We start from the raw sequence: 26,779 nt of genomic DNA on the forward strand, positions 1-26,779 counted from the left end.
GTCCGAGATGCGAATGGCGGTCAACTACATGGGAGTTCAGCAACAGCCATTATGCTAACTGCTGGTCCCAACCGCGTTTTTTTTTTTTTTAATTTTTAAAGAATTATTTTATTTAACTTTATTTATTTTTTAATTTGACCACAGAGGGAGAGAGAGAGAGAGAGGGAAAGTGAGAGAGCAGGCCGCCAGGTCCGGGACTCGAACTGCGGTCGGCCATGTAGGAGTCCAGCACTTTAACCACCATGCCACCTGCTAGCCCTCCAGCCACGGCTTTTAAAGATACTGGAAAAATACTCGTGGAGCCAGAGGTGGCCATTCACTGAATTAGAATGACTTTAACCAGCCGCAGTGTAAAGTCCCTGGAGAAAGTGTGTGCTGACTTAATCAGAGGTGCAAAGGAAAAGAATCTGAAGGTGAAAGCACCAGTTTGGATGCTGCCTACCAAGACTTCGAGAATCACTACAAGAAAAACACCTTGCGGTGAAGGTTCTAAGACTTGGGATCATTTCCAGATGAGAATCCACAAGCCACTCATTGATTTGCACAGTCCTTCTGAGAAACAGATTACTTCCATCAGTATTGAACCAGGAGTTGAGGTTGAAGTCACTATTGCAGATGCCTAAGTCAACTATTTTAATAAATTGATTATCATCTGCTTAAAAATAAAGAATAATTCGACGGATTAAGAGTTGGGATAACTAGTAGGAGACAATGCTCTTACTGAGAGCTTCCAAAATGAATTTCATACAAGTTCTGATGCAGGAGTTCAGAGCAAAGATTTGAGGAGTAAATCACACACAGCTGCCCTGTAAGGGAACCCTCAGCAGTAAGGTAGATGTCCCACTCAGGCCGGGTCACCGGACTGCTCCAGGGCTTTAGCATAAAGTGTACAGAACACAGGATCAAATAGAATCCTTGTCTGATCCAAAGGACATGAGGTTTTATAGTCTCATACTTGCCACAGACAAGTGGAATCACAGGCATTCAACTCACCATTCGGTACATGAGACTGGCTGCTAAGTTATGCTTAGATGGTGTCCACAGAGGAGTCTAGTCTGTCTGCTTTCAGCTAGGACACGTGATCTGTGAATCATGGGCAGTGCTTCTTTACCCTCCTAGTCAGAAAAACCATTTTTTAAGAGGTTTCTTTCTTCCATGAATAAGGGAGACAGAATGCAGCAGAGGGTAGCACCCCCAGCAGGGTGTTGATGCCATGATCCACCCATAGCCTCACTCAGCCTGGGATCATGAGACCCTGTTTGCCCAGTGAACTTGGGGCGGTCTCTGGACATAAACCCAGATTTTGCACGTGGGCCAACCTTAGAGCATTGTCACTGCTGCACCACTGCCTGGCCCCAAGAGGACCCCCTCTTTTTTTTTTTTTTGAGAGTTTTTTGCCTTAGGGTGTGTGTACTCACCCGAAAGAGAGACACACAGTAAGGGGGAAGATGAGAAGTGACCTTCCAGGGCTATGGCCACACTGCAATCTCCTCTATTCTCCCAGAACCTTGGGCACGCATGCACACTCGCCCAGCATGAGTTTCAGACAACCAGGTCTGGAACTCACACTGCAGTCAGCCATGTGAAAGTCTAGCAATGTAATAATTACACAATCTGCTTGCCCCAGAAGTCCCTTTTTAAAAATTTGCCAGATGATAAATGGCTTGCCAGAGAGAAAGCATCCCCAACGTGGGGTGGTCGTTCACACCACATCCCTTCTCTACTTTACAATCCTGTTGGGATTTTGGCATGCATGCACACACACCCAGCATGGTTTCCAAGCCCTAGGGGCTGTGGTTTAAACTGTGGTGTGCAATGTGGGATCTGGCTCTCTTAACCACTAGACTGTGTGGTCACCTCAGAAGTCCCACTGATTGATTAATTGACTGATTTACTGTAGGACATTTGCTGCACACAGAAAGTGAGAAAGCACTCTTCAGGGGGAATGGCCACACTGAAATACCTTCTCTTAGGGATTTGGGGCACTTTTGTATACACAGTCACCGTGTTGCTCAAGTCACCAAGTCCAGGACTTGAACCATGCAGTAGGCCATGTGGGATCCAGTTGTCTTAACCACCACACCACTGGCTTGCCCCAAAGTCCCCCTTTTCTTTAAAAAAAAAAAAAAAGTTGGGGAACCAGCAGTTAGTGTAATGGCTATGTCACTGGACTCCCACATAGTCGACCGTGGTTCGCGTCCCGGACCCAGTGGCTTTAAACTCACGCGCATGTGCGTGTATGCCCAAGATCCCGAGAGGAGAATGGAGGAGACGGGATTGCAGCATGACCATCCCTCCTGGGGGGTGTTGTCTCGCTTTCTGTCTCTATGTCTCTCTCTCTCTGTCTGGCGAGCGCACGCACCCTATAAGCGAAAAAAAAAAAACTCAAAAAAATAAAAGGTTTGCCATAGAATGTGTGTGCTCGCTTGGGAGGTTCAGAGAGGGAGAAGTGAAAAGTCACACACACACCCCTGGGGGGGGGATGACCAGGCCACAATCCATTCTCTGTTCTCGGGATTGCAGGCATATGTGCCTAGTGTGTTTTTCTTTTTTTTTCAAATTGAAATATACAGAGGTCTCTCTCTCTTTTTAAGAGTTATTTTATTTTAACTTTATTATTATTTTTCAGTTTGACCAGAGAGAGACAGAGAGAGAGAGGGAAAGTGAGGAAGCCACCAGGGCCAGGACTTGAACCGTGGTTGGCCATGTCGGAGTCCAGCACTCTTAACCACCACACCACCAGCTGGCTCTGCCTGGTGTGTTTTTCAAAGTACCAGGTCTGGGACTTAACCTATGGAATATTTTTTTGGAGAGTTTTTTTGCTATAGAGTGTTTGCGCTCACCAGAGGGAAGGCAAGAAATCACCCCCCCCCTGTGGGATGGGGGGGGGTTGCGATGGCCACACCGCAATCCCTTCTCCTCCATTCTCCTCTTGGGATTTTAGGCATGCACACACAAGCGTGCAGCCTGCGTTTTAAGCCACCAGGCCTGGGACTTGAACGGCGGTCAACTACAACTACATGGGACTCCAGCGGCATAACCATTACACCATCTGCTGTTCCCTATGGATTTGTCCATGTGATATCCAGCACCTTAATTATGCTAACTGCTGGCTCCAAAAGTCCCTTTTTTGTTGTCTTTTTTAAAGGATTTTGCCATTAAAAAAAACTTAAAAGCGCACATGCTTGCTGGAAAGAGACAGAGAGACAGAGAGAGGGAAAGAAAAATCACCCCCTGGGGGGATGGCCATGCCACAATCCTTTCTCCATTCTCTTGGGATTTTGAGCATGTATGCACACACATCCAGCATGATTTCAAGCCACTGGGTCCAGAACTCAAACCACGGTTGCCTAGGTGGGAATCCAGTGTCTTAACCACCTCACCACCTGTTGGCTCCTGTATTTTTAGTATCTTTTGATGAAAATGCATAAGAAACGCTGCTGTGATGTTAGTAATGCTTTAAACTTAGTTTCTTAGTCACACCACAATCTATATCCAGTTGATATACAGCATATACATAGACATATTGGGCCAACCATGGTATAGTGGTGAGGTCTGGATCTCACATGACTGACTACACAGTTGAGTTCTGGATCCAATGGCTTGAGAAACACTGGGCCCATGTGCGTGTTTGCCTAAAGTCCTAAGAGGAGAATGGAGGAGACAGGATTGCAGCATGACCATCCCCGGGTCGGGGTGAGGGGGGTTCCCTCACTTCCTCTCTCTGGTGAGTGCACACACCTTATAGCAAACTTTGAAAAATACATATTTATTTAGGGAACCAGCAGTTAGCGTAATGGCTATGTCGCTGGACACCTACATAGTCGACCGCGGTTCGCGTCCTGGACCCAGTGGCTTAAAACTCACGCCGGGCGCGTGTGCGTGCGTGCCCAAGATCCCGAGAGGAGAATGGAGGAGAAGGGATTGCGGCGTGACCATCCCCTCTGGGGGGTGATTTCTCGCTTTCTGTCTCTCTGTCTCTCTCTGTCTGTCTGGCGAGCACACGCGCCCTATAGCAAAAACCTCTCAAAAAAAAAAAAATTTATTTAGACTGAGGATGGGAGTATACAGATTCCTTGTAATAACCCCACGGCTTTCAGAGATTCAAAACCCAAGGTTGTGAATTACTCATACAGATTGAGATAAGATGTGTGTCCAGAAAAACACCTACCTATTTATGCATGGAAATTTACAGACTTATTTTAAACTAATTGTGTAAACACATTTTGAAAACCAAGATAGAGGTATTTCATATTTCTGCATAACTTGAGTCTTGAAACAAGCAGAATAAATTCTTTAGAAGCAAAACCTTTGACTCCTGGCTGCTCTGTTTATTCTGCTTAGTTGAAGTCTGAGATAATTGTCACAAACTCTTGAATGTCCTGGTGAACTTGGGCCATGATGTTGTGTCCTTTGTGCAGTGTCTATGTGGGGGCTGTACTTGGTATGGACAGTATGACGAGTGAACCCTCCCTGCACTTGGACGTGTCTCCTTGGTGAGACTTCCAGGGACTGGATTGTGTAATGCTGAGTGGGCTCAGAAAACTCTTTAAATAGTAAAAAGCAAAAGACATCTCTACTCATTTGAGCTTAAAATTTAGTTAGCAGGAAACATGAAACTAACATTCAGAAAACAGAAGTAATAAAGTGAATGTAATGTGGTGGAGAAAGTGTGAGAGACTTTGGAGCAGAATACAAATGGCTCCTGGTTCCAAATCCAAAATCTCATTTGATCCTCAGACCAAGTGTATGGAAAACAGAAGAGCAGGCAATATCCCACTTCGTAGGTAAGTAAGCAGAAATAACACCTCTAACTTGATTTTCCCCACAACACATAGTTGGTACTTTGCAGAATCAGAATTCGAATCTAGGTCTTTTGATTCTATGCCTAATCCTTAGGTATAAATAACCTCCATAGTATGCAAAGTTTAAAATCCTTAAAATGGGAACTAGCAGATGGCGTAATGATTATGTTGCTGGACACTTACATAGTCGACTGTGGTTTGAGCCCTGGACCCAGTGGCTTAAAACTCAGGCCGGGTGCATGTGCATGCATGCCCAAAATCCTGGGAAGAGAATGGAGGAGAAGGGATTGTGGCATAGCCATTCTCCCTGGAGGGTGGTTTCTGGCTTTCTCTCTCTGTCTCTCTGATGAGTACACATGCCCTATACAAAAAAACAAACAAACAAACAAAAAAACCCTCATATTAAAAAATCCTTGGGACCAGCAGATGGCGTAATGGCTATGTCTCTGGACTCCCATGCAGTTGAACATGGTTCGAGTCCTGGACCCGGTGACTTAAACTCACACCAGGCATGTGTGCGTGCGTGCCCGCCCAACATTTCGAGAGGAGAATGGAGGAGAAGGGATTGTGATGTGGCCATCTCCCCTTGGAGGTGATTTCTTGCTTTCTGTCGGTCTTTCTCTCTCTCTCTCTGTCTCTCTCTCTGTCTTTCTGGCAAGTACACACTCCCTATAGCAAAAACCTCTCCAAAATCTCCAAAAAAAAAAAAAAAAATCTTAATATGTGGGACCAGCAGATGTTGTAGTGGTTATGTCACTGGATTCCCACATGGCTGACCATAGTTCAAGTTCCAGACCCGGTGGCTTGAAAATCATGCCAGGCATGTGTGTGTGCTTGCCGAAGATCTCAGGAGGAGAATAGAGGAAAAGGGACTGTGACGTGGTCATCTCCCTTGGGGGTGATTTTTTTTTACTTTCTCACTGTCTCTGTTTCTCTCCTGCAAAGCAGCCTTACCTATCTACTTTAGTCTCTCTCTCTCTCTCTGTCCCTACAAACCTTGGCTCCCATATTTGGCAGGTCCTTGCCAAGAATTCCAGGTAAGGTGTCTTTTTCCTTTTGATGACTTGCCACTTAGCTCCAACTAAATTGTTTGTGTTTATGCCTCTTTTTTCATGTAATTCCTCATGTCAGAAATATCCTGCCCCTCCTCTCTGCTTCACTATCGCAAAAGGTCATCTGTCCAAATAGAAAGACAAGAGGGTTTATGAGTTTAAGCAGAAAGGCTTCAAGTACTACAGCAGGCATTTATTTACAAAGAAAGAAATGATCACAGAGGTTGATAATTTACAATGGTGAGGCTGGATAGTTACACTCTGTGATACACTTGGGCATGTGTATCCTCTTCCTCCCGCAGAACTGTGTGGATGCTTTCAAACACAAAGGTCTGTCTTCATTTCCTCATGTTCTTTCTTTCTGTTTTTAGAGAGATTTTTGCTATAGGGTGCATGCACTCGCTGGAGAGAGAGAGACAGAGATAGAAAGTGAGAAATCACTCCGCAGGGGATATAGCCACACTGCAGTCTCTTCGCCTCCATTCTTCTCCTGGGATCTTGAGCATGCACACACACGTGCCCGAGGTGTTTCAAGCCACAGGGTCTGGGACTCACACTGTGGTCAACTACATGGGAATTCGGCGTGACCATTATGCCATCTGCTGGTCCCCCGTTTCCTCATTTTCAAGCCAAGTCAGTCACTGGTTCTGGCTCTCTTGCTCTCCTCTCCTTTCCTCTTTCCTTTACAGTGTTCAATAATAAACTCCTTCCAGAAAATGTCATTTGACTTCCTTATTTTTATGTCGAGGGGAACAGAGGGAAAGTTCTGGGATACAAAACGCACGTCCAATATTTGAGAACTGTACAGCCGTTTTTGTGAAAGCTTTTTATTTACTGCTGCTGAGCTAGGAAAAAGGCAGGTTTGTCCTGGCCATGATGAGAGGCCAAGGAATATTCTTTTCTGCCCAGGTTTGTATCCACCAGCTTCTTGGCTTATTTGGCCTCGCTTCCTCAAACCCTGTTTCTTCTGTGTATTGTAAAGAGAAAGCAAACCCAGCTAAATAGTCAGATGTATCCTTGCTGTAACTTTGTAAAGTTTTCTTTTGTTGCAGTATTACAGAGCTGTGGAAAGAGAAAGAAACATTTATATTACTACCTCACAATTTAGAATAGCAGCAGAATGCCTTATATAAACGTCTGACCTGTCCTGGGATGGGTGCGTAACCAGCCCCTATGAGTAGGAAAAAGGAATGGAAAAGGAAAGCAAGAGTGGATTTTACATGTGGTGTCATGGCTAAAGTTGGGGTTATAATTGAGCAAATCTAATACCCTGCCGGAAGTGAGGAGGGAGCCAACTTTTGATCTCTTCTTGCTGCAAAGTGGGACAATCAAGGAAGAAATAGATGCCACTCGAAAGGTTGAAAGTTAGTGGGCCAGCCTCTGACCTGGGGGCTAAGACAGCTGGATCCCACATGGCTGACTGCGCGGTTCAAGTCCTGACCCAGCTGTTGGAAAACATGCTGGGCATGTGTGCGTACCCAAAATCCTGAGTGGAGAATGGAGAAGGGACTGCAGTGTGACCATCCTCCTGGGGAGTGATTTCTCTCTCTCTCTCTCTCTCTCTCTCTCCCCCTCCCTCACTCCCCCCTCCCCTCTCTCCAGGGAGCACATATGCCCTATAATTAACTTAAAAAAAATAAAACAAAATTGAAGGTAAATTTTCTGTGTATATACTGAATTGTTGATATAGTGATAGCACAAGAATTTTCACTGAAATTAGCTTCATGAACTGATCATGAGTGGTCCAAAAAAACTCTTCATCCTTTCACTCATGTATAAGCATAGCTTGATCTTTTTGGGATCAAGAAAATGTGCACTTTTAAATTTCACTGAACACTTCCTCTTCTATAATTTTGCTAAGCCTTGAGTTGGGAGAGGGAGGTAAAAGGACGCTCATAATTTAATATATTCTGTTTATTCAAGTATTTAGCTTTGGTTTGTCTTTTCCTTTTGTTAACCTTTAAAGCTACTTGAGGGGCCATCTGGGTGGCATGGTGGTTAAGGCAGCTAGATCCCCCTTGGTGGACAGTGCAGTTCGAATCCCAGACCTGGCAGCTTGGAAAACACACTGGGGGTGCCGCAGGTAGCGTGGTAGTTCAGGAGCTGGACTCCCACGTGGCTGACCCCAGTTTGAGTCCTGGATCTGGTGACTTGCTTTCTCACTTTCCCTTTCTTCCTCTGGTCAAATAATAATAGTAATAATAATAACTAATACAATTAAATAATTCTTCAAAAAATAAAAGAACGGGGGGGAGGGGCGCACCGGCAGGTGGCATGGTGATTATAGGTGCTGGATTCCCACATAGCTGACTGCGGTTTGAGTCCTTGACTAGTGGCGTGCTTTCTCACTTTCCCTTTCTCTCTCTCTCTGTCTCTGCCTGGTCAAATTAAATAATAATAATAATAATAATAACAAATTGAATTAAATAAATAATTCTTTTAAAAAAGAAAAAGAAAAGTAAAGCACAGTGGGCACCGTGTGCATGCATGCCTAAAATCCTGAGAGAATGGAGGAGAAAGGATCGCTGCATGACCATCCCCACTGGGGGGTGACTTTTCATTTTCCCCCTTTCTCTCTGTCTCTCTCTCTGTTTCTCTCCCTCTCTCTCTGGCAAGTGCATGCATTCTATAGCAAAAAAATTAAAAACAAAACAAAAACCTGAATTGAGTATAGAAAAAAACAAATAATTAGATTCAAAAGTTCATTGTTTCTTTGCCTGACTGGAAAAGAGAAAGAACACAGAAATGTTTTGCTCTCGGTTAACTTGATAGTCAGAGGTAGAAAGTAGTAGGTTGAATGGCCAGACTCAATATCTTCTTTTGAGAGGTTTTCTTTTTTTTCTTTTTCTTTTTCTTTTTTTGTTTTGTTTTGTTTTGTTTTTAGCTTTTTCCCATAGAGTACAGGCGCTTACCTGAGACGTACAGTGAGAGGTAAAATGAGAAATCAACCCCCACATGGGAGATGGCCATGCTGCAATCCATTCTCGTCCAGGGTTTTGGGCACACATGCACACACACACACATGCTTGGCGTGATTTTCAAGCTGCCACATTTGGGACTCAAACCACAGTTGACTACGTGGGCTTCCTGTGAAATAACCATTATGTCATCTGCTGGTCCTGAAATATGCATTCTTAACAAGGACTCTGAGTGATTCTGATATAAATGGTGTAAATATTTGTGCTCACCAGAGAGACAGAGAGTAAGAAAATGATAAATCAATCCCCAAGGGGCTGGCCACGCTGTAATCCCTTCTCTCCCATTCTTCTCTTGAGGTCCTGGGTGCACACACACACACACATGCCCGATGTGAGGTTTAAGCCACGAGGTCCAGGACTTGAACTGCAGTCAACTATGTTGCAGTACAACAATGTAACCATTACACAATCCAATGGTCCCCTTTTTTTCTTTTTTTAAAGAGAGCTTTTTGCTATAGGAAGCATGCCTGAGGGACAGAGACAGAAAGCAATGACCACACTACAATCCCTTCTCATTCTCCTCCTGGGATTTTGGGCACACCATACACATGCCCAGTGTGAGTTTTAAGCCACTAAATCTGGGACACAAGCCACAGTCGGCTACATGGGAATCCAGTGATGTAACCATTACACCATCTGCTGGTCTCTTCTTTTGAGTTTTTATTCCATATGAAGAAATAAAATCTATTCTACTGCTAACAGATTAGCCTAATCATCCAGAGGAATTTAGGTTCAATAAAAAAATTATGTCTAAAGGGTCCGACTGGAACTGACAATTCTTCCTGAAAGCACAGGTTTTGTTCAGCATATTCTTCCAAGGATCACAGATAAGGTCTGTTTTCTTTCTTTTTTTTTTTTTTGTTATTTATTTAACTTTATTTATTTATTCATTCGTTCATTTCTATTTGAACAGAGAGACAGAGAAAGAGAGAGAGAAAAAATGAGAAAGCAAACCACCAGGCCCAGGACTCAAACGACGGTTGGCTATGTGGAAGTGTCCAGCGCCTTAACCACTATGCCACCTGCTGGTCCCATGGTCTGTTTTCTTTTGGTAATTTGTTGCCAAGGGGATGGAATAGGGATTGTTGGGTGGTCCTGCTTCTGGAAATGGGTCAGCGTGGGGTGGGTGGTGAAAGAGGTGAGAGGTACTTTGCATATAGTAGGTCACTACTAACAGGTAAGGTTTAGAGACAGAAGGGCCTCTATCAATTCCTGTAAAAGGCAGTCTCCAACTTCGTGTGCCTGTTTCCTGAGGAGTAATCAGGGAACTTCTGCTGGGAAGATATGTAAGAGGTTAGAATCACCACGTGTACAGAAAGCATCAAGAACCTACTGTGTGTCTGGTGCTGTCTTTGTCTTGGGGAAACAAGACAAATTCCCCATATTTACAGATCTTACATTCTGGTATTGCTCAGTGACAGTTACTGATTTGAGAAAAAGCGAAATAAAATGAAATTAATGCCAAGAACAGGCAAAAACCTGCATCTGTTACCTTTTTTTTTTTTTTTTTTTTTTTGTCTTTTGGCCAGAGGCTTATGTATGCTTGCCAGAGAGACAGAAGGAGAGGGGAAAGCACCCTCTTCTCCCTGCCATGTCATTCTGCAATCTCTTCTTCATCCCATAGGGACTTTGGGGCATGCATGCACACATGCCTGGCATGTTTCTCAAGCTACTGGGAACAGGACTGAAACTATGATCGACTTTTTTTTTTTTTTTTTTAAAGAATTATTTATTTATTTCCATTTGTTATTGTTATTTTTTCTTTATTTGATGAGAGAGAGAGAGAGAGAGAGGGAAAGGGAAAGTAAGAAAGCAAGCCACCAGGTCCAGGACTTGAACCATGGTTGGCCATGTCAAAATCCAGCGCCCTTATCCACCATACCACCTGCTGGCCCCACTATGATCGACTTTTAACAACCAGGACACTGAACTGACTCTGTTACTTATTATACAAAAACAATGGCAAATTACTGGCATTTCCATTCTTTGTTATCTTTCCTTTTTTTTTTTTTTAAGAATTATTTTATTGAGGAGAGGCAAGAGCCAGGCATTCAGAAGATTCCTCATGGCTCCTGAGAACTAGTGATTTAAGGGAAAAAAGAGATGAAAATTTCCTACTGATAATTCAGCTTCCAGCCCACAAACTTGAGTGATGGATCTAAGGGAACTATAGCCAAATCTCCAAATACTATTTGGTTAACATATTTCTCAATATCTACTGAATCTGCTGCACGAAGTGATCACAGTGGAACAAAAAAGAGATTCCAGATCACCTCTTTCTGCTTGCTCCTGAATATTCAAATTGAACTTAAAGAACTAGGAAGAAACACATCATCCATCAGATGACTAGAAATCACTGCACGACCACAAGAAATATGGGAAAACAAGAAAATACCCCTCCTCCCAGGGAAAAGAATAACTCCTCTTCATCCACAGGCAGTTCAATGGAAATTATGGAAATGCCTGATAAATAATTTAGAATATTCATAATGATGAAATTGACAGAGATGGAAGAGAAGAGAGACCATGAACTGTAGAAGAGAATAGAGAAAGGAGTTGATGAGTTCCAGGAGGTGAGGAAATTCTTGCAAGATCTAAAAGAGGAATTACACACTTTAAAAAAGAATCAAAGGGCGACCTGTTAGAGATCAAGGTTATAATACAGGAAGTCAAAATCTCCCTTGAAAGTATTAAAAGCAGATTAGATCATACAAAAAAAAAGGATCTCAGACATAGAAGAGAAAATTTCTGGCCCAGAAAAATCTACCATGAAGACTGAGAAAATGGCCCCCCAAAAATGAGAATAATATGCAAGAAGTACTGGATACCATCAAAGGTCCAAACATCTGGATAATTGGCATTCCAGAAGGCAAAGAGACTCATAAAGGCATTGATAATCTATTCCAAGAAATCCTGCAAGAAAACTTTCCAAACCTAGAGAGGCACTCAAAGATCCAGTCCCAAGAAATACAAAGGACCTTAAATAGAATCAACCCAAGAAGATCTCCAAAACACATTATAGTCAGGTTGACCAAAACCACAAAGACAAGACACTAAGACTGGTAAGAGAAAAACATCAAGTTACCTACAAAGGATATCCCATCAGGCTAACAGCGGACCTCTCATCAGAAACAATGTGAGCGAGGAAAGAATGGGAAAATATTTTCAAAGTGTTAAGGGAAAAGCAATTTCAACCAAGAATACTGTACCCAGCAAGATTATCCTTCATGTGGGAAGAAAAGACAAGAACATTCTTAGATAAACAAAACTTGGAAGAATTCATCAGCACCAGACCAGATCTCCAAGAAGTTCTCAAGGGAGTACTATATCAGGAAAATTAAATAAAGACACACAGAAATATGAGTTCAAAAACTAAGAAAATGGCCAACTTAAAACCTATTTTTCTTGAAATAAAAAAAAAATGCATTAAAATACCTATTTGATGACTGCAGTAAGCTATATAGCCACAGCTAGGTGCTACTTCACAGTATGTCCATTCTACTCACTAAGGTTTATGCCTAAAGTCAGACTTGTGTTCACAAATATGTATATATCAGCTGTGCTTGCTGTTGAAAATATTTAGGTTAATTACGATATTTAGTGAAACAATAAAATGTGTGTGTGGGGGGGAAGGCATAGAAAGCACCAATAGATACCAGACACAGTGTGGGAGGAAGGTGGGAGATGGCAGAGGGTGAGAGGTAGGGAATCAAGGATGGGAAAAAAAGCAAAATATATAGGAAACAAGAAATGGAAAACTATTTGTTGATGATAACACATATGTTGATGTGCTTGACTGAGCCAATATATAGTGTATTCTGGATGGAAAATCTCATTTTGTCTGCTGTAATGATATACAGTGAAGGAATGTAAACAAATAAATTTAAATAATTAATTAATTAAAATTAAAATAAAAAAAAGAATTATTTTATTTGGGGACAGCAAGTGGCGTGGTGGTTAAGGATGCTGGACTCCCACATGGCCAAAAGCAGTTCGAGTCCCAGACCTGGGAGCTTGCTCTCTCACTTTCTCTCTCTCTCGTTCTGTCCCTCTCTGGTCAAATAAAAAGAAATAAAGTTAAATAAAAATTATTTTTATTTAACTTTATCTATTTAAATTTGACTAGAGAGGAACAGAGTGAGAGTGGGAGAGCAAGGGAAAGTGAGAAAGCAAGCCGCCAGGTCCAGGACTTGAACCATTGTTGGCCATGTGAGAGTCCAGTGCCCTTAACCACCATACCACCTGCCAGCCCCTCTGTTCTTTGTTATCTCATAGGAAAAACCTTGATACACACACACGTGTATATACATATATGTGTGTGTGTGTGTGTTCAATCATTTATTTTTTTTCTTTTTTTGACTTTATGATTTTTTATTAATTTTAATTATTTATACATTTAATCGCTATGGAAAACCTTGACACATAATGATGCTTAGAGGACTCAGCTACAAGTTTTTAATATATTCAAGCTGGGTCAGCCCCATGGGCTAGTGGTTAAAGAGGGTTGGATCCCACATGACTGCAGTTTGAATCCCAGTCCCAGTAGCTTGCAAAACATGCTGAGCACATGCTTGTGAGTGCCCCAGATCCCGACGGGATGGAAAAATGGAGGAGTAGAGATTGCAGTGTGAACATACCCCGTGGGGACAGTGCTTTCTCCCTCTCCTGTCCCTCTGCTGCTCTCGGGCAAGAACACATGCCCTTTGACAAAACAACCCATACATAAAAACTGGCCATCAGCCTTTGCTGAGGAGCTCTATTGTTTAAAACCCACAGGTGAGGCCCACTGATGGTGTGGTGGTTATTAAGTTGGCTGGATCCCACGTCGACTGCGTGGTTCAACTCAGCTGCTTGAAAAACACACTGCGCATGTGCGTGCGTGCCCAAAATCCCAAGAGAAGAATGAAAGAGGGAGTGCAGTGTGGCCATCCTCACTGGGGGGTGACTTCTTTCCTGCTCTGTCTGGCAAGCTCACATGCCCTATAGCAAATTTTAAAAATAAATAAATACGGGGCAGGGGCTTGCAGTAGCATAGTGGTTAGGATAATGGACTCGCACATGTCTGACTGCGGTTCAGATCTCAGCCCTAGCGGCTTGCTTTCTCCCTCTCTCTCTCTCTCACTCTGTCCCTTTCTGGTCAAATTGAAATAAATAGGTGGATAAATAAAGTTAAATAGAATAATTCTTTTTTAAAAAATAACTAAACAAATAAATAAATAAATAAAGCCCGCTTCTAGACCAACTCTGTCTCTAGCCTTGTCAATTCACATAATTGCCGAAGATCTGTTGTCTCTACTTGTGCCCCTGTTCACCCAATGAAGACAGGCAGTTGTATTTACCTGCCTCACCCACAGACTTCTAACAGGTTCTGATCTCCTGCCCAGTGGAAAGTCTGATTCATGGCTCTTCCTTTCAGTATTTTGAAGTTTTTATTTCTTTGGACTAGTTTCACCTTCACATAGGTTTGAATTTTCTCGTGGATAGTGAGGGCTTGAGGATATTTACATCTGCCTCTGGCCTTCCTTTCCCAAATCCCCTCTTGGAGAATAATCAAGGTGGCAAAGGTATAACACCCTCATTTCTTGGAGAGCTGAAAGCTCTTCTGAACATACCTCGAAGGGCCACCAGGCTGGTGAGCAGCACTGCCCAGACGTTTCCTAGTCGGAAGCCTGCACTGAGAGTGCCTGTCCTGTGGGTGAACTTGGGTGGTTGTCCTTGTCTCAGTCCCTCCACGGTGTAGTTCCCGTCCTCTGGGTCACAAGAGAATTATGAATCAGGAGAGGCCTTTAGAAATCAGTAGTACTTCCTTGTATATCATCTCAGAATGTCTGGGGTTTTCAAGGATACCCCCGCCCCCAGCATCATTCATTGCCCAAATAAGTTTTTTTTTAAAAAGAGATTTTTGCCATAGAGCACGTGCACTCACTGGAGAGACAGACAGAAAGTGAGAAATCACCCCCTGGGGGGATGACAATGCCACGAGCTCTTCTCCTCCATTGTCCTCTCAGGATTTGGGGCACACAGGTACATGGGCCCAGAGTGAGTTTTAAGCTGCCAGGTCCAGGACTCGAACTGCACTCTACCACATGGGAGTCCAGCAGCATAACCATTACACATCCACTGGTCCCCAAATAAGTATTTTTAACAATTGTGGGCAATGATGATGCAGCAGCAACAAGTAAATATAGAATCCGCTGTGTGCCAGACTCTGGGGATATGCTAGACTGTGAAGAGAAACAGCTAAAATGACTTGGTCACTTTCGATGGGGTTTCCCCTGATGCCATTTACAAACCTAGAGTAGGTCAAGCAATTCAGCATAAGTTAAAGTCTTAGATTTTGGAATAGATTTAGATTTGTATCCATCACTTACTAGGAGAGTAAACTTACACAAACGAGCTTTGAGTCTCAATTGTCAGAAGATGATGATATTGATTCTTACCTCAAAGGGCATGCAGATAGAATGTAATATTATCACTTATCACAGTGCCTGGCATACCGTAAGCACTGAGAAAATGGCAAGACACTGTCTAATGAAGTTAGACATCTGTTGTGGCCAGCAAGTGGCATGGTGGTTAAGATGCTGGACTCCCACATGCCCAACCATGGTTTGAGTCTTAGACCTGTTGGGTTGCTTTCTCACTTTCTTTTCCTCTGGTGAGAGCACATGCCCAATAGCAAAACTGAAAAATAATAACAATAATAAATAACATTTAAAAACTGCGTTTCAAGCGATTGGTCCAGGACTTAAACCACAGTCAACCATGTGGGAGTCCAGTGACATAACCACTATGCCACCTGCTGGTCCCTTATTATTTTTTAATTTGACCAGACAGAGACACAGAGAGAGGGAAAATGAGAAAGAAAGCCACCAAGTTCAGGACTCGAACTGCAGTAACCCATGTGAGAGTCCAGCACCTTAACCATCATGCCACCTGCTAGTCTCTAAATTAAATAATTATTAAAATATAATCTGGGGAACCAGCAGATGGTGTAATGGTTACGTCACTGGACTCCCATGTAGTCGACCATGGTGCCAGTCCCGGACCTGGCAGCGTAAAACTCATGTCAGGCACTTGTGCATACAAGCCCAAAATTCCAAGAGGAGACTGGAGGAGAAAGGATTGTGGCAGGGCCATCCCTCCCAGAGTGATCTCTTGCTTGCTTTCTCTCTGTCTCTCTGATGAGTTATGTGCTCTATAGTGAAAACCTCTCTAGAAAAAAAAGAAAAAAAAAATCTGTTACCAGGCCGGCAGGTGGCGTGGTGGTTCAGGTGTTAGGCTCAGCACATGGCTGAGTGCAGTTCAAGTCCCAGACCTGACAGCTTAGTTTCTCATTTTCTCTGTCTGTCTGTCTCCCTCTCTGGCTAGCACGTGAGCCCTATAGAACATGTAAAAAATAATAAAATTAGATAAGTAATTCTTTTAAAAAATCATTTATTTAAAATTTTATTTATTATTATTTTTCAAAATTTTACTATAGGGCACCTGCACTCACCAGAAAGAGACAGAGGGAGAGAAAGAAAGAGAGAAAGTGAAAAAGCAAGCTGCCAGGTCTGGGACTCGAACTGCGATGTGGGAGTCCAGTGCCTTAACCACCATGCCACCTGGTAGCCAAAGTGAGTAATTCTTTTTTAAAAAATGTTACGTTACCTGTCTATTCTTTCTAGTTTGATCTCCCAGAAAGAACCTAATTTTCATATTTTGAGACCATATGTGTGTGCTAATACTTAAATATCCAGAAAAGATAAGAAAGCCGAATTCCTACGTAGTAGACAGTGGTTTGAGTCCTGGACCTGGTGACTTAAAACTCACACTGGGCACATTCGTTGCATGCATACCCAAGATTCCGAGAGGAGAATGGAGGAGAAGGTATTGCAGTGTGGCCACCCTCCCTGGAGGGTGATTTCTTGCTTTCTATCTCTCTGTCTCTGTCTCTCCGGCAAGCACATGCGACTTATGGCAAAAATCTCTTTAAAAAAAGGCATTCTTCTGAGAACCATCACAGGAAGACACAATTAGAAAAACACAAACTGTGGGTTATATGGAGCAAGGACAGTACTGTACCTCATTCTGTTCTCCAAGGTTTAGCACTGTGTCTGAAACACACGATAAACACTTGTAGATGGATGAAAGACACATTTCTACTGGTGCAGTTTACTTGGAGCAGAGTACTCACATAAATAATAGAATGAACTTTTATGGAGCCGCCTGTGCCAGGCTAAAGTAATTTTTTTTTTAAGGAATTATCTTATGGGGGCCAGCAGGTGGTGCAGTGGTCAAGGTACTGGACTCCCACTGGCCAACCGTGGTTCAAGTCTTGGACCTGGCAACTTGCTTTCTCAGCTTTCCTTTCTCTCTCTCAGACTCTCTCTAGTAAAATTAAAAACAATAATAATAACAAATAAAATAAAATAAATAATTATTTTAAAAAGAATTATTTTATTTAACATTATTTATTTGACCAGAGAGGGACAGAATGACAGAGTCTCCCTGGTCAAATTAAAAACAATAATAATAATAAATAAAATAATTCTTTAAATAATAATAACAAATACAATTAAATAAATCATTTTTTCTTAATGAAATAAGTTGTTTTTTTTTAAAGAGAGATTTTTCTATAGGGCACGTGAGCTCGCCAGAGAGACATCCCCAAGGGGGATGGCCACGCCGCAATCCTTTCTCCTCCATTCTCCTCTAGGAATTTTGGGCACCCACGCACATACACCTGCCAAGTCTGGGACTCCAACTGAGGAGTCCAGCAACATAACTTTTAAAAAAGAATTATTTTATTTAACATTATTTATTTATTTGACCAGAGAGGGACATAGTGAGAGAGCGAGAGAGAGAGAAAGAGAGAGAGAGAGAGCAAGCCACCAGGTCTGGACTTAAACCACAGCTGGTAATATGGAAGTCCAGTGTCCTTAACCACTATGCCACCTGCTGGCCCTAAAGTAATTTTTTAAAAGAGGTTTTTGCCTTACGGTACATGTACTCACCTGAGAGAGGGAGACAGAGAGAGACAGAGACAGTGAGAGGGAAAGTGAGAAATCATCCCCCCCCCCAAGGGGATGGTCATGCCGCAATCCTTTCTCTTCTGTTCTTCTCCGTTCACCCCTCCCGGAATCTTGGGCGTGCACACACACATACCTGTGTGATTTTCAAAGCACCTGGTCCAGGACTCAAACTGTGGTCGGCTGTGGGAGTCCAGTGATGTAACTACTATGCCATCTCCTGGCCCCCGAGCTAAAGTAATTTAAACTATCCCATAGGTGGTGAGAAGCCATGGAAACTGAATGGTGATGGAGCATATACAAATGAGCTTTTTAGAAAGATCAATCTGGCGGCACCATGTAGAGTGGTTTAGAGGCAGAGGTGGTGTTTAGAGTCACTGGGCTACTTATTAGGCGACAGCGAAGTGCCAAGCTCAATAGTAGGGATGGGAGATACAATATCTCAAGGGACTCACCAGTTAGAAGACCACTGGAATATTTTAAGTGTGAGGTGATTAAGACCCGGAAAAACCCTTTGGAAAGAAAGGAGTAAATGTGGAAAAGAACTAGTAACTGACTGGATGGGACATAACCAAAGTTTGTTTGTTTGTGTTTTTTAAGTTTTTTTTTCCCCCATAGGGCATATGCGCTCACTAAAGAGAGACAGAGAGGGAAAGTGACAAATCAACCCCCAGAGGGGGTGGCAATGCCACAATCCTTTCTCCTCCATTCTTCCCTTGGGATTTCAGGCACGCACGCACACACACCGGGCATGATTTTCAAGCTGCCATGTCCAGGACTCGAACTGCAGTCAATTATGTGGAAGTTCAGCACCTTAACCAACATTCTACCTGCCGGCCCCGAGGAACCAAGATTTTCAACTGTGAATCAGGGACAGATTTTGAGTGAGGAGAGGGTGGGGTGTCTAGGAGCTAGAAATCCAGTTGTCACTGGAAATAATTAGGAGAGAGATTGGAACTAGAGAAGCTGGTTGGTTTGTGGGCCAACTGCAAGGAGGTACAGGTTTAAACCATGAAGGTGGTTGAGATCTAGGGGGGCTGATTAGAGAGGGAAGAGTTATGGGGTGAGAATGAGTCTTGGGGAATATGCATGTTTGAAAAGGAGAAGAAGGAAACAGAGGCAGAGAAGAAGACACCAGAACAGCCAGACAGGTGGGAGAACGGGGGATTCAGAGCTGCAGAAGCCAATAGCGATGAGTTTGATGCAGAAGATGGTCAGAAGTGCTGAAGGGGATAGCAGGGTCAGGCGGGAAGGCACCAGGAAGCAAGGGAGAAAATCTGTATTAATCAGAGAGCGGTTTACCTGGAGCAGAGTATTTACATAAATAATAGATCGAACTTTTATGGAGCCTGCAGTACTAGACTAAAGTGATTTTTTTAAAGAATCATTTGATAGGGGCCGGCAGTAGACTGAAGTACAAATTTGTAATTAACTAGTAACCATAGCAGGAGATGCAAACATTTGTTTACAACGCTCTGCACCAGGTTTTTATTGGATTGGGAGAGAGTAGCATTGATTTATACTTTAAGATACCACTTGAGGGAGCTAGCAGGCGGTGTAGTGGTTAAGGTGCTGGACTGCCACGTGGCCGACTGCAGTTCTAGTCTGGGACCTGGCGGCTTGAAGCTCACGCTGGCTGCATGTGTGTGCATGTGCCCAAAATTCCGAGGGATTGTGTTGTGGCCATCCCACTGAGAGATGATTTCTCACTTTCTCTCTCTCTGTCTCTCCAGCAAGCACATGTGCTCTATAGCAAAAGTATTGTTCTAAAAAAAGATACTATTTGAAAGTATATAAAGAATGGGACCAGCAGTTAGCGTAATGGCTATGTTGCTGGACTCCCACGTGGTCGACTGCAGTTCGAGCCCCGGACCCAGTGGCTTAAACTCACGCCGGGTGCGTGTGCATGCGTGCCCAAGATCCCGAGAGGAGAATGGAGGAGAAGGGATTGCGGTGTGGCCATCCCCCCTCGGGGGTGATTTCTCGCTTTCTGTCTCTCTGTCTGTCTGGCGAGCGCATGCGCCCTATAGCAAAATAAATAAATAAATAAATAGTATATAAAGAATAATAGCCATGTCTGGTTGAAGTGTTGGACTCCTACATGGCAGATCACAGTTGGAGTCCTGGACCTGATGGCTTGAAAATCACACCGGGCACATGGGCGTGTGTGCCCCGAGTCTCAAGAAGAGAATGGAGAAGAAAGGATTACAGCATGGCCATCTCCCTTGGGGGGATGATTTCTCATTTTCCCTCTCACTGTCTCTGGTGAGTGCACATGCTCTATGACAAAAATCAAAAACAAAAAAGAATAACTGGGACCAGCAAATGGAGTAGGGGTTACGTCACTGGAATCCCACGTAGTTGGCCATTTCGAGTCCCAGACATGGAGGCTTAAAACTCATTCTGGGTGTGTGTGCCTATGTACTCAAAATCCCAAGAGGAGAATAGAGGAGGAGGGACTGTGGCCTGACCATCCCCCCTGGGGAGTGATTTCTCATTTTCTGTCTCTGGTGCCCTACAGTAAAAATCTCTCTCAAAAAAAGAATAACAGCCTTGTCTTTTTATCTTTCTAGCCTCATTCCCCAGAGACAACTACTGCTAACTCTTTGGGATGTTTCACTATATTCCTAAATAATATGCTCATGTTGCCACTTCCTAATGATGAAGTTTAGGCATTATCTACTGACTTTCTATTATAGTAGATGAAGATATAGTTCTCTTACAATTTCACCCACCACCTACTTTCTCCACTTTCCTTTTCTGCATCCTTTCAAAAGCAGGGATGGCCACGCTACAATCCCTTCTCCTCCATTCTCCTCTCAGGATCTTGAGCATGCATGCACGCGCGCCAAGTGTGAGTATAAGCCACTAGGTCCGGGACTCAAACTGTGGTCGACTACATGGGAGTCCAGCAACGTAGCCATTACGCCATCTGCTGGTCCCTAATTCTTTTACTAGATATATCATGAGACCTCAGAAAGATGCATCAATTCCATTTTTAGCCCATACATGTCTCCCTGTCAGAGCACTCTTTATCTTGTGTTCTTGTAGACTAATTGCCCTTTTTTTATTCTAGAATTTCCTCTCTATCTTTCCATTAGGTTCCTTGTCTCCTAGATCCCATGGTAGCATAGTGGTTAAGGTGCTGGACTCCCACATAGCTGACTGCAGTTTGAGTCCCAGACCTGGTGGCTTGATTTCTCACTTTCCCTCTTTCTCTTTCTCTGTCTCTCTCTGGTCAAATTTAAAATAATAAATAATTCCTTTTTTTTCTCCAGAGAGATTTTTGCTAGAGGGCATGTGAACTCACCAGAGAGACAGCGAGACAGAAAGTGAGAAATCAGCCCCCAGGGGTTTGGCCATGTCACAATCCCTTCTCCTCTATTCTCCTCTTGGTATTTTTGGGCATATGCGCACACACACCTGGTGTGAGTTTTAAGACACCAGATCAGGGACTTGAAATATGGTCGACGACATGGGAGTCCAGTGACGTAGCCATCATGCCGTCTGCTGGTCACTCTGTTTTCTCTTAAATCTACCTCTCTGTATGTATTTGGAAATACAGTCACAGCTCTAAGTTGGGAATCAAGAGGCCTGAATTCCAGACCACTATCCGCTTTTACTGGTGCTGGTCAGCGAGTGGCATTGAACGGGATCTTCACCTCTTGTGACTTAGTCTCCCTTTCAATAAAAATGAGATGACCACCCTGGTAAGATTTTTAAAATTAAAGACCAAATGAGGTTACCTTGTATGTGTGCTTTGAAGAAAGGCAGCATCTAGGCAGGAGTGATGGACAAGGATTGAGTAATGGGAAGGACTCTTCCCAAGGAGGCTGCCTTTCCTGGACCTGAAGCATCATTTATATCTCTAGCTGTCAGCCCTGTTCCTGTCCTCCTGGTAGCATGAGGGGTATGAGGGACTCACCTGTGACTAGGACAGAGAAAAAGTGTCCCTGAAGGAGAACGTCTGTCATCTGGTTTCTGGCACAACACTGGTAAGTCCCTTTGTCGGATGGTGTGACTTGGTGTATGGTGAACACCAGCTGAGATGGCTGTTCACTGCGACCATCTATTCCCGAGTCTCGTTTAAGTCTCAGCTGCATCAAGCTGGTCTCAGGGGAACAGTCCCCAGGCCTGTTTTTGCACAAGTAGATTATAAAGCCCTCGGCCTCTTCTTTCTTATGCCACACGGTACAGATTAAGTTTAGTTGCTTTCCTTCCTGGGAGGCTGAGCTGATGATGTGTAGGCATCCTGGAATGAGAAGGGAAGAATTACCCTTGGGAGGCCAGGTAGCGTTCCTAACCCTCTGTAACTGCTCCTATCACTAGAGGAGCACGTGGAGGGACTAGACCACAACGTCACAGTGACACTGGCAGATAGGAAACAACTCAACTCTGTCCTTGGCTGCGTGACTCCAGGCAAATTATTCAACTCCTTTGGCAGTAGTTTATCTGAAAAGATGAGATAAGGGACGAAATGAGTGAGCTCAAAGCTTCCATTCAGGTGGTACGCAGGTAGCACCCACTGCCTGGGAGCATGGGAGCCACATGAGAGGCCTGGGTTCAGTCCTTGGGCCGACCTGAACGTGCTGGGCACAGTCGCATGCACATGTAATCCCAGTTAATGGAAAACTGAGACAGGAGATTGCACCACAGCAAGAGAGATAAAGAATACCTCTCTCCTGTCTCTGTCTCCCTCTCCCCCGCCCCTCCCATAAAGGGGGGGGGGAGCTTCAGTTTATTGATAGATTTATTTGTTCCTTCATTTAATAAATATGTTTAGGCATCCACTCCAGCAAACACTGTGCTGCTGGAGCTTTGATGAATAAGACATGAGCCCCGCTCTCCAGTAACTTACAGCCTAGTGTAAAGACACATTAGAGGGACCAGCAGTTAGCGTAATGGCTATGTCGCTGGACTTCCATGTAGTCAACCATGGTTCGAGTCCTGGACCCGGTGGCTTAAAACTCACGCCGGGCGCGTGTGCGTGCATGCCCAAGATCCCGAGAGGAGAATGGAGGAGAAGGGATTGCGGCATGGCCATCTCCCCGGGGCGGTGGGGGGGATGTGATCTCTCGCTTTCTGTCTCTCTCTCTCTCTGTCTTTCTGGTGAGTGCATGTGCCCTATAGCAAAAACCTCTCAATAAATAAATAAATAAAGAGAGAGAAAGACACACACATTTGGAAAAATCACATTTGAGTTCTGCAATTACTCCATCTGACAAATCTTACAGATTCCTGAAAGAGTCTGAAGGAATCAAGAAAACTTCACCAAGAAGTTAGTGCTTGAGTTAGAGACTTGAATGTTGAATAAAATTTTTCTACCCCAAAATTGGATGAGCAGAGACAGCAGAGATTAAAAATAACCATTGTGAGGCAGGAGGTGGTGCAGGGGTTAAGGTATTGAACTCCCCACATGGCCAACCGCATTTTGAATCCTGGACCTGACTGCTTGCTTTCTCACTCCCCACCTTCCCCACCCTCTGGTGAGTGCATGTTCACTATAGCAAATTAAATAATAATAATAATATAAATAAAATTAAATAATTTTAAAAACTCTTTAAAAAATAAAAACAGACACTGTATGGAAACAGCAGGTGGTGTGGTGATTAAGGCACTGGGCTCCCACATGGCCGACTGTGGTTTGAGTCCTGAACCTGGCGGCTTGCTTTCTCACTCTATTTCTCTCTGCCTCCCTCCCTCTCTGTCTCCCTCTGGTGAGCACGCATGCCCTGTAGCAATTTGGAAGACAATAATGATAATACATAAAATGGAATAAATACTTTTTAAAAACACCAAAACAGAGACCAGCATGTGGCATGGTGGTTAAAGTGCTGGACACTCCCACATGGCCAAGTACTGTTCGAGTCCCAGGTCTGGTAGCTTGCTTTCCCACTTCCCTTCTTCTCTGTCTGTCTCTCTCTCGTCAAATTAAAATAAATGAATAAATAAAATTGAATAATTATTTTTTTTAAAAATTTAAGAAAAAAAAAAAACACAAAACACCAAAACAGCCACTGTGTAAAGCTGGAGTGAGAACTGACCAGTGAATCACAGACAAACTATTATTATTTTCAAATGTTTGCTATAGGGTGCATGCACTCACCAGAAAGAGAACAAGAGAAAAAGAGAGAGAGAAAACCCCCAGGGGAGATGGCCATGCCATAATCTCTTTTTCTCCATTTTCCTCTTGAGATTTTGGGAATGTACACACATGCATCTGGGTCTGGGACTGGAACCACTCAGTCAGCCATCCGGGATCTAGCCTCCTTAACCACTATGCCACCTGCTGGCCCATACACAAATTACTGAAGGACTGTTGCTATCCCAAAATCATGACTCTGGTGGTGCCAACCTATAGACTTTGATTTTCTCTGTAAGTAAGCTCCAGCCTGGGTACGGAAATGGAGAAAATAGAATTGGGTTAACGTAGGATAGTGCTTTGGCCCAGTAGGTGTTTCCAGTCCATTGACCCTACCGCCTTTTCATTGTCCTCCGCTTTCCTCACAACTTCACTTCCTTATGCATTTTGTATTTTGTGGTCCCTTGTTATAATCTCTCCCTGGGGCCCACCCTCAGCTCCCTTAGCTTTACTCCTTCTGTTATGATTCCACGAGAAACCCAGCCTTCGTTAAATTCAGCTCTTGGGCTAGCTGGTGATGTGCTGGTTAAGGAAGCTGGATTCCACATGGGATCACCTCATGGTCCAAAATCTGGGTCTGGCATTTTTTTTTAATGTGTTAAATTTTAAAAAATAATTATTTGCATAATGGCTATGTTGCTGGACTCCCACGTAGTCAACCGCGGTTCGTGTCCCGGACTGGATGGCTTTAAACTCATGCCTGGCGCGTGTGCGTATGTGCCCAAGATCCTGAGAGGAGAATGGAGGAGAAGAGATTGCGGTGTGGCCATCCTCCCACCCCCAGGGGATGATTTCTCACTTTCTATCTCTCTGTCTCTGTCTTTCAGTTGAGTGCACGCACCCTATCGCAAAAACCTCTCCAAAACCAAAAAACAACAATAAAATGGACAAGGACTATAGCCCCATAGCACCATGGTGAACTTAGAAGAACTGAGATGGACACCTGGGCACACGCATGTGCAGGATCCTTCTAGGATGGAGATTCGGAGGAAGAGGGATCGCGGCATGACTGGGCCCGTGAGGGGTGTGCATGCACTCTCTCTCCATCTCTCTTATAGTGAGGGAAAAAAACACCTCTCAGCAGGCTGGTGCTGAGGCTGCCGCTTCCCTCCCCAACTCCTCCGCAGAGGCTTGAATGACTGAAGGCTTATTTTTTAGTTCTAAGACTTTCCTTGGTATATGCTTGTACATTAAATTCACTCATGTGAGACCGCTGATGAGGCAGAGATGGATGCTACCCCGTAGATAGTAAATGTTACCCTTTCAGAAGAGCATTTTATGGACTAGCCTCATATCTGTGAGAGACTTGTAATCCCAGCTGTACATTAATTCAGAAATGGTTTATATTTTATTTCTGCTTTTCAATTCAAATCTCGAGAGTCAGCCAGTAGCGTGGTGGTTAAGGCAGCTAGATTCCACATGGCCGACTGTGGATTGGAGTCCCAGACCCAGCAGCTTGGGAAACATGCCAGGTGAGTGTGCGTGCATGCCCAAATCCCTAGCAGACGCTGGAGGAGAAGGGGGAGAAGGGATTGTGGAATGGCCATCCCCCCTGGAGAGTGATGATTTTTCTCATTTTCTCTCTCTCTCACCTGCAAGTGCATGGACTCTATAGCAAATTAAGAAACAAAAACAAACAAAATACTGCAGTACTGAAGTAATTTTACAGTGCCAGAGTATCAGGCACTTCCCCACCCCCACCCCGCACCCCAGAGGGTGCATGCTCTCCTGGGGTTGAGGGAGAAGGGGACTGGGAAAGCAAGAAGGGCCATGGGACGTGGTCATGCTACAATTCCTTCTCCATTTCTCCCTTCTTTCGGGATTGTGGACACACACACTCTTTGAACTGCATAGTCAGCCGTGTGGGATCCAGTCACCTTAACAACCAGGCTACTGGGTGTTCCAGGTTACCAGGTTTTTAAAACCACATAGCAGAGGGGAGCCAACAGGTGGTGTGGTAGTTAAGGGCGCTGGACTCCCACACAGCCGACTATGGTTTGAGTCCCAAACCTGGCAGCTTGCTTTCTCACTTTCCCTCTCTCTCTTTCTCACTCTGTCCCTCTCTGGTCAAATTAAAATAAGTAAATAAATAAAGTTAAGTAAAATAATTCTTAAAAAAAAAAAAACATAGCAGAATCAACACATGGAAAAAAAATGAAAAAAAAAATCAACACATGGAGTGGTATTAAGGCACTGGATCCTACATGGCTGACTCTGTAGTCCTAATCCTGGATCTGGTGACTTGAAGAACATGCCAGGTACCGTGCGTGCATGCTCAAAATCCTGAGAGGAGAGTGGAGGGGAAGTGATTGCAGTGTGGCCATCACCCTAGTGACTTCTCACTTTCTGTCTTTGTCTCTCTCTGGCAAATGCATGTGCCCTATGGCAAAAATCTAAAAAAATAAAATAAATAAATAAGTAAAATATACAGGAAACAAGAAATGGAAAATTATTTGTTGACGATAACACGTATGTTGATGTGCTTGATTGAGCCAACATACAGTGTATCCTGGATGGGAAATCTCATTTTGTATACTGTAATGATGTACAGTGAATGAATGTAAATAAATAAATTGAAATAAAAAAATTAAATAAACCCACAACAGCACACATAGCAGAGGCAGAATATCTGATGAAGAGAGCAGTAGTATTAGTTCTTTGTTTAATTATTTTTATTTAATTTTATTTATTTAATTATTTATTTTAATCTGACCAGAGAGGGACAGAGCATGAGAGAGAGCGAGAGAGAGAGAGACAGAGGGAAAGTGAGAAAGCAAGCTGCCAGGTCCAG

General features: G+C 43.6%; 1 protein-coding gene across 1 annotated transcript in view; it reads right to left on the minus strand.

Annotated features, from left to right (window-relative positions):
• Window positions 1-6,405: 6,405 nt before the first annotated feature.
• The window catches only part of CD160 (CD160 molecule), a 33,584-nt gene continuing 13,210 nt past the window's right edge, over window positions 6,406-26,779 (minus strand). The window contains exons 3-5 of the mRNA XM_006157143.3: window positions 21,772-22,098; window positions 14,448-14,585; window positions 6,406-6,919 (exon numbers count right to left, since the gene is read on the minus strand). Coding sequence (XP_006157205.1) covers window positions 6,912-6,919; window positions 14,448-14,585; window positions 21,772-22,098 — 473 coding nt within the window. The 3' untranslated portion in view covers window positions 6,406-6,911. The remainder of the gene's footprint in view (window positions 6,920-14,447; window positions 14,586-21,771; window positions 22,099-26,779) is intronic.

Source organism: Tupaia chinensis, unplaced genomic scaffold (assembly GCF_000334495.1).
Source record: "Tupaia chinensis unplaced genomic scaffold, TupChi_1.0 Scaffold000529_1, whole genome shotgun sequence".
NCBI classification, from domain to species: domain Eukaryota; kingdom Metazoa; phylum Chordata; class Mammalia; order Scandentia; family Tupaiidae; genus Tupaia; species Tupaia belangeri.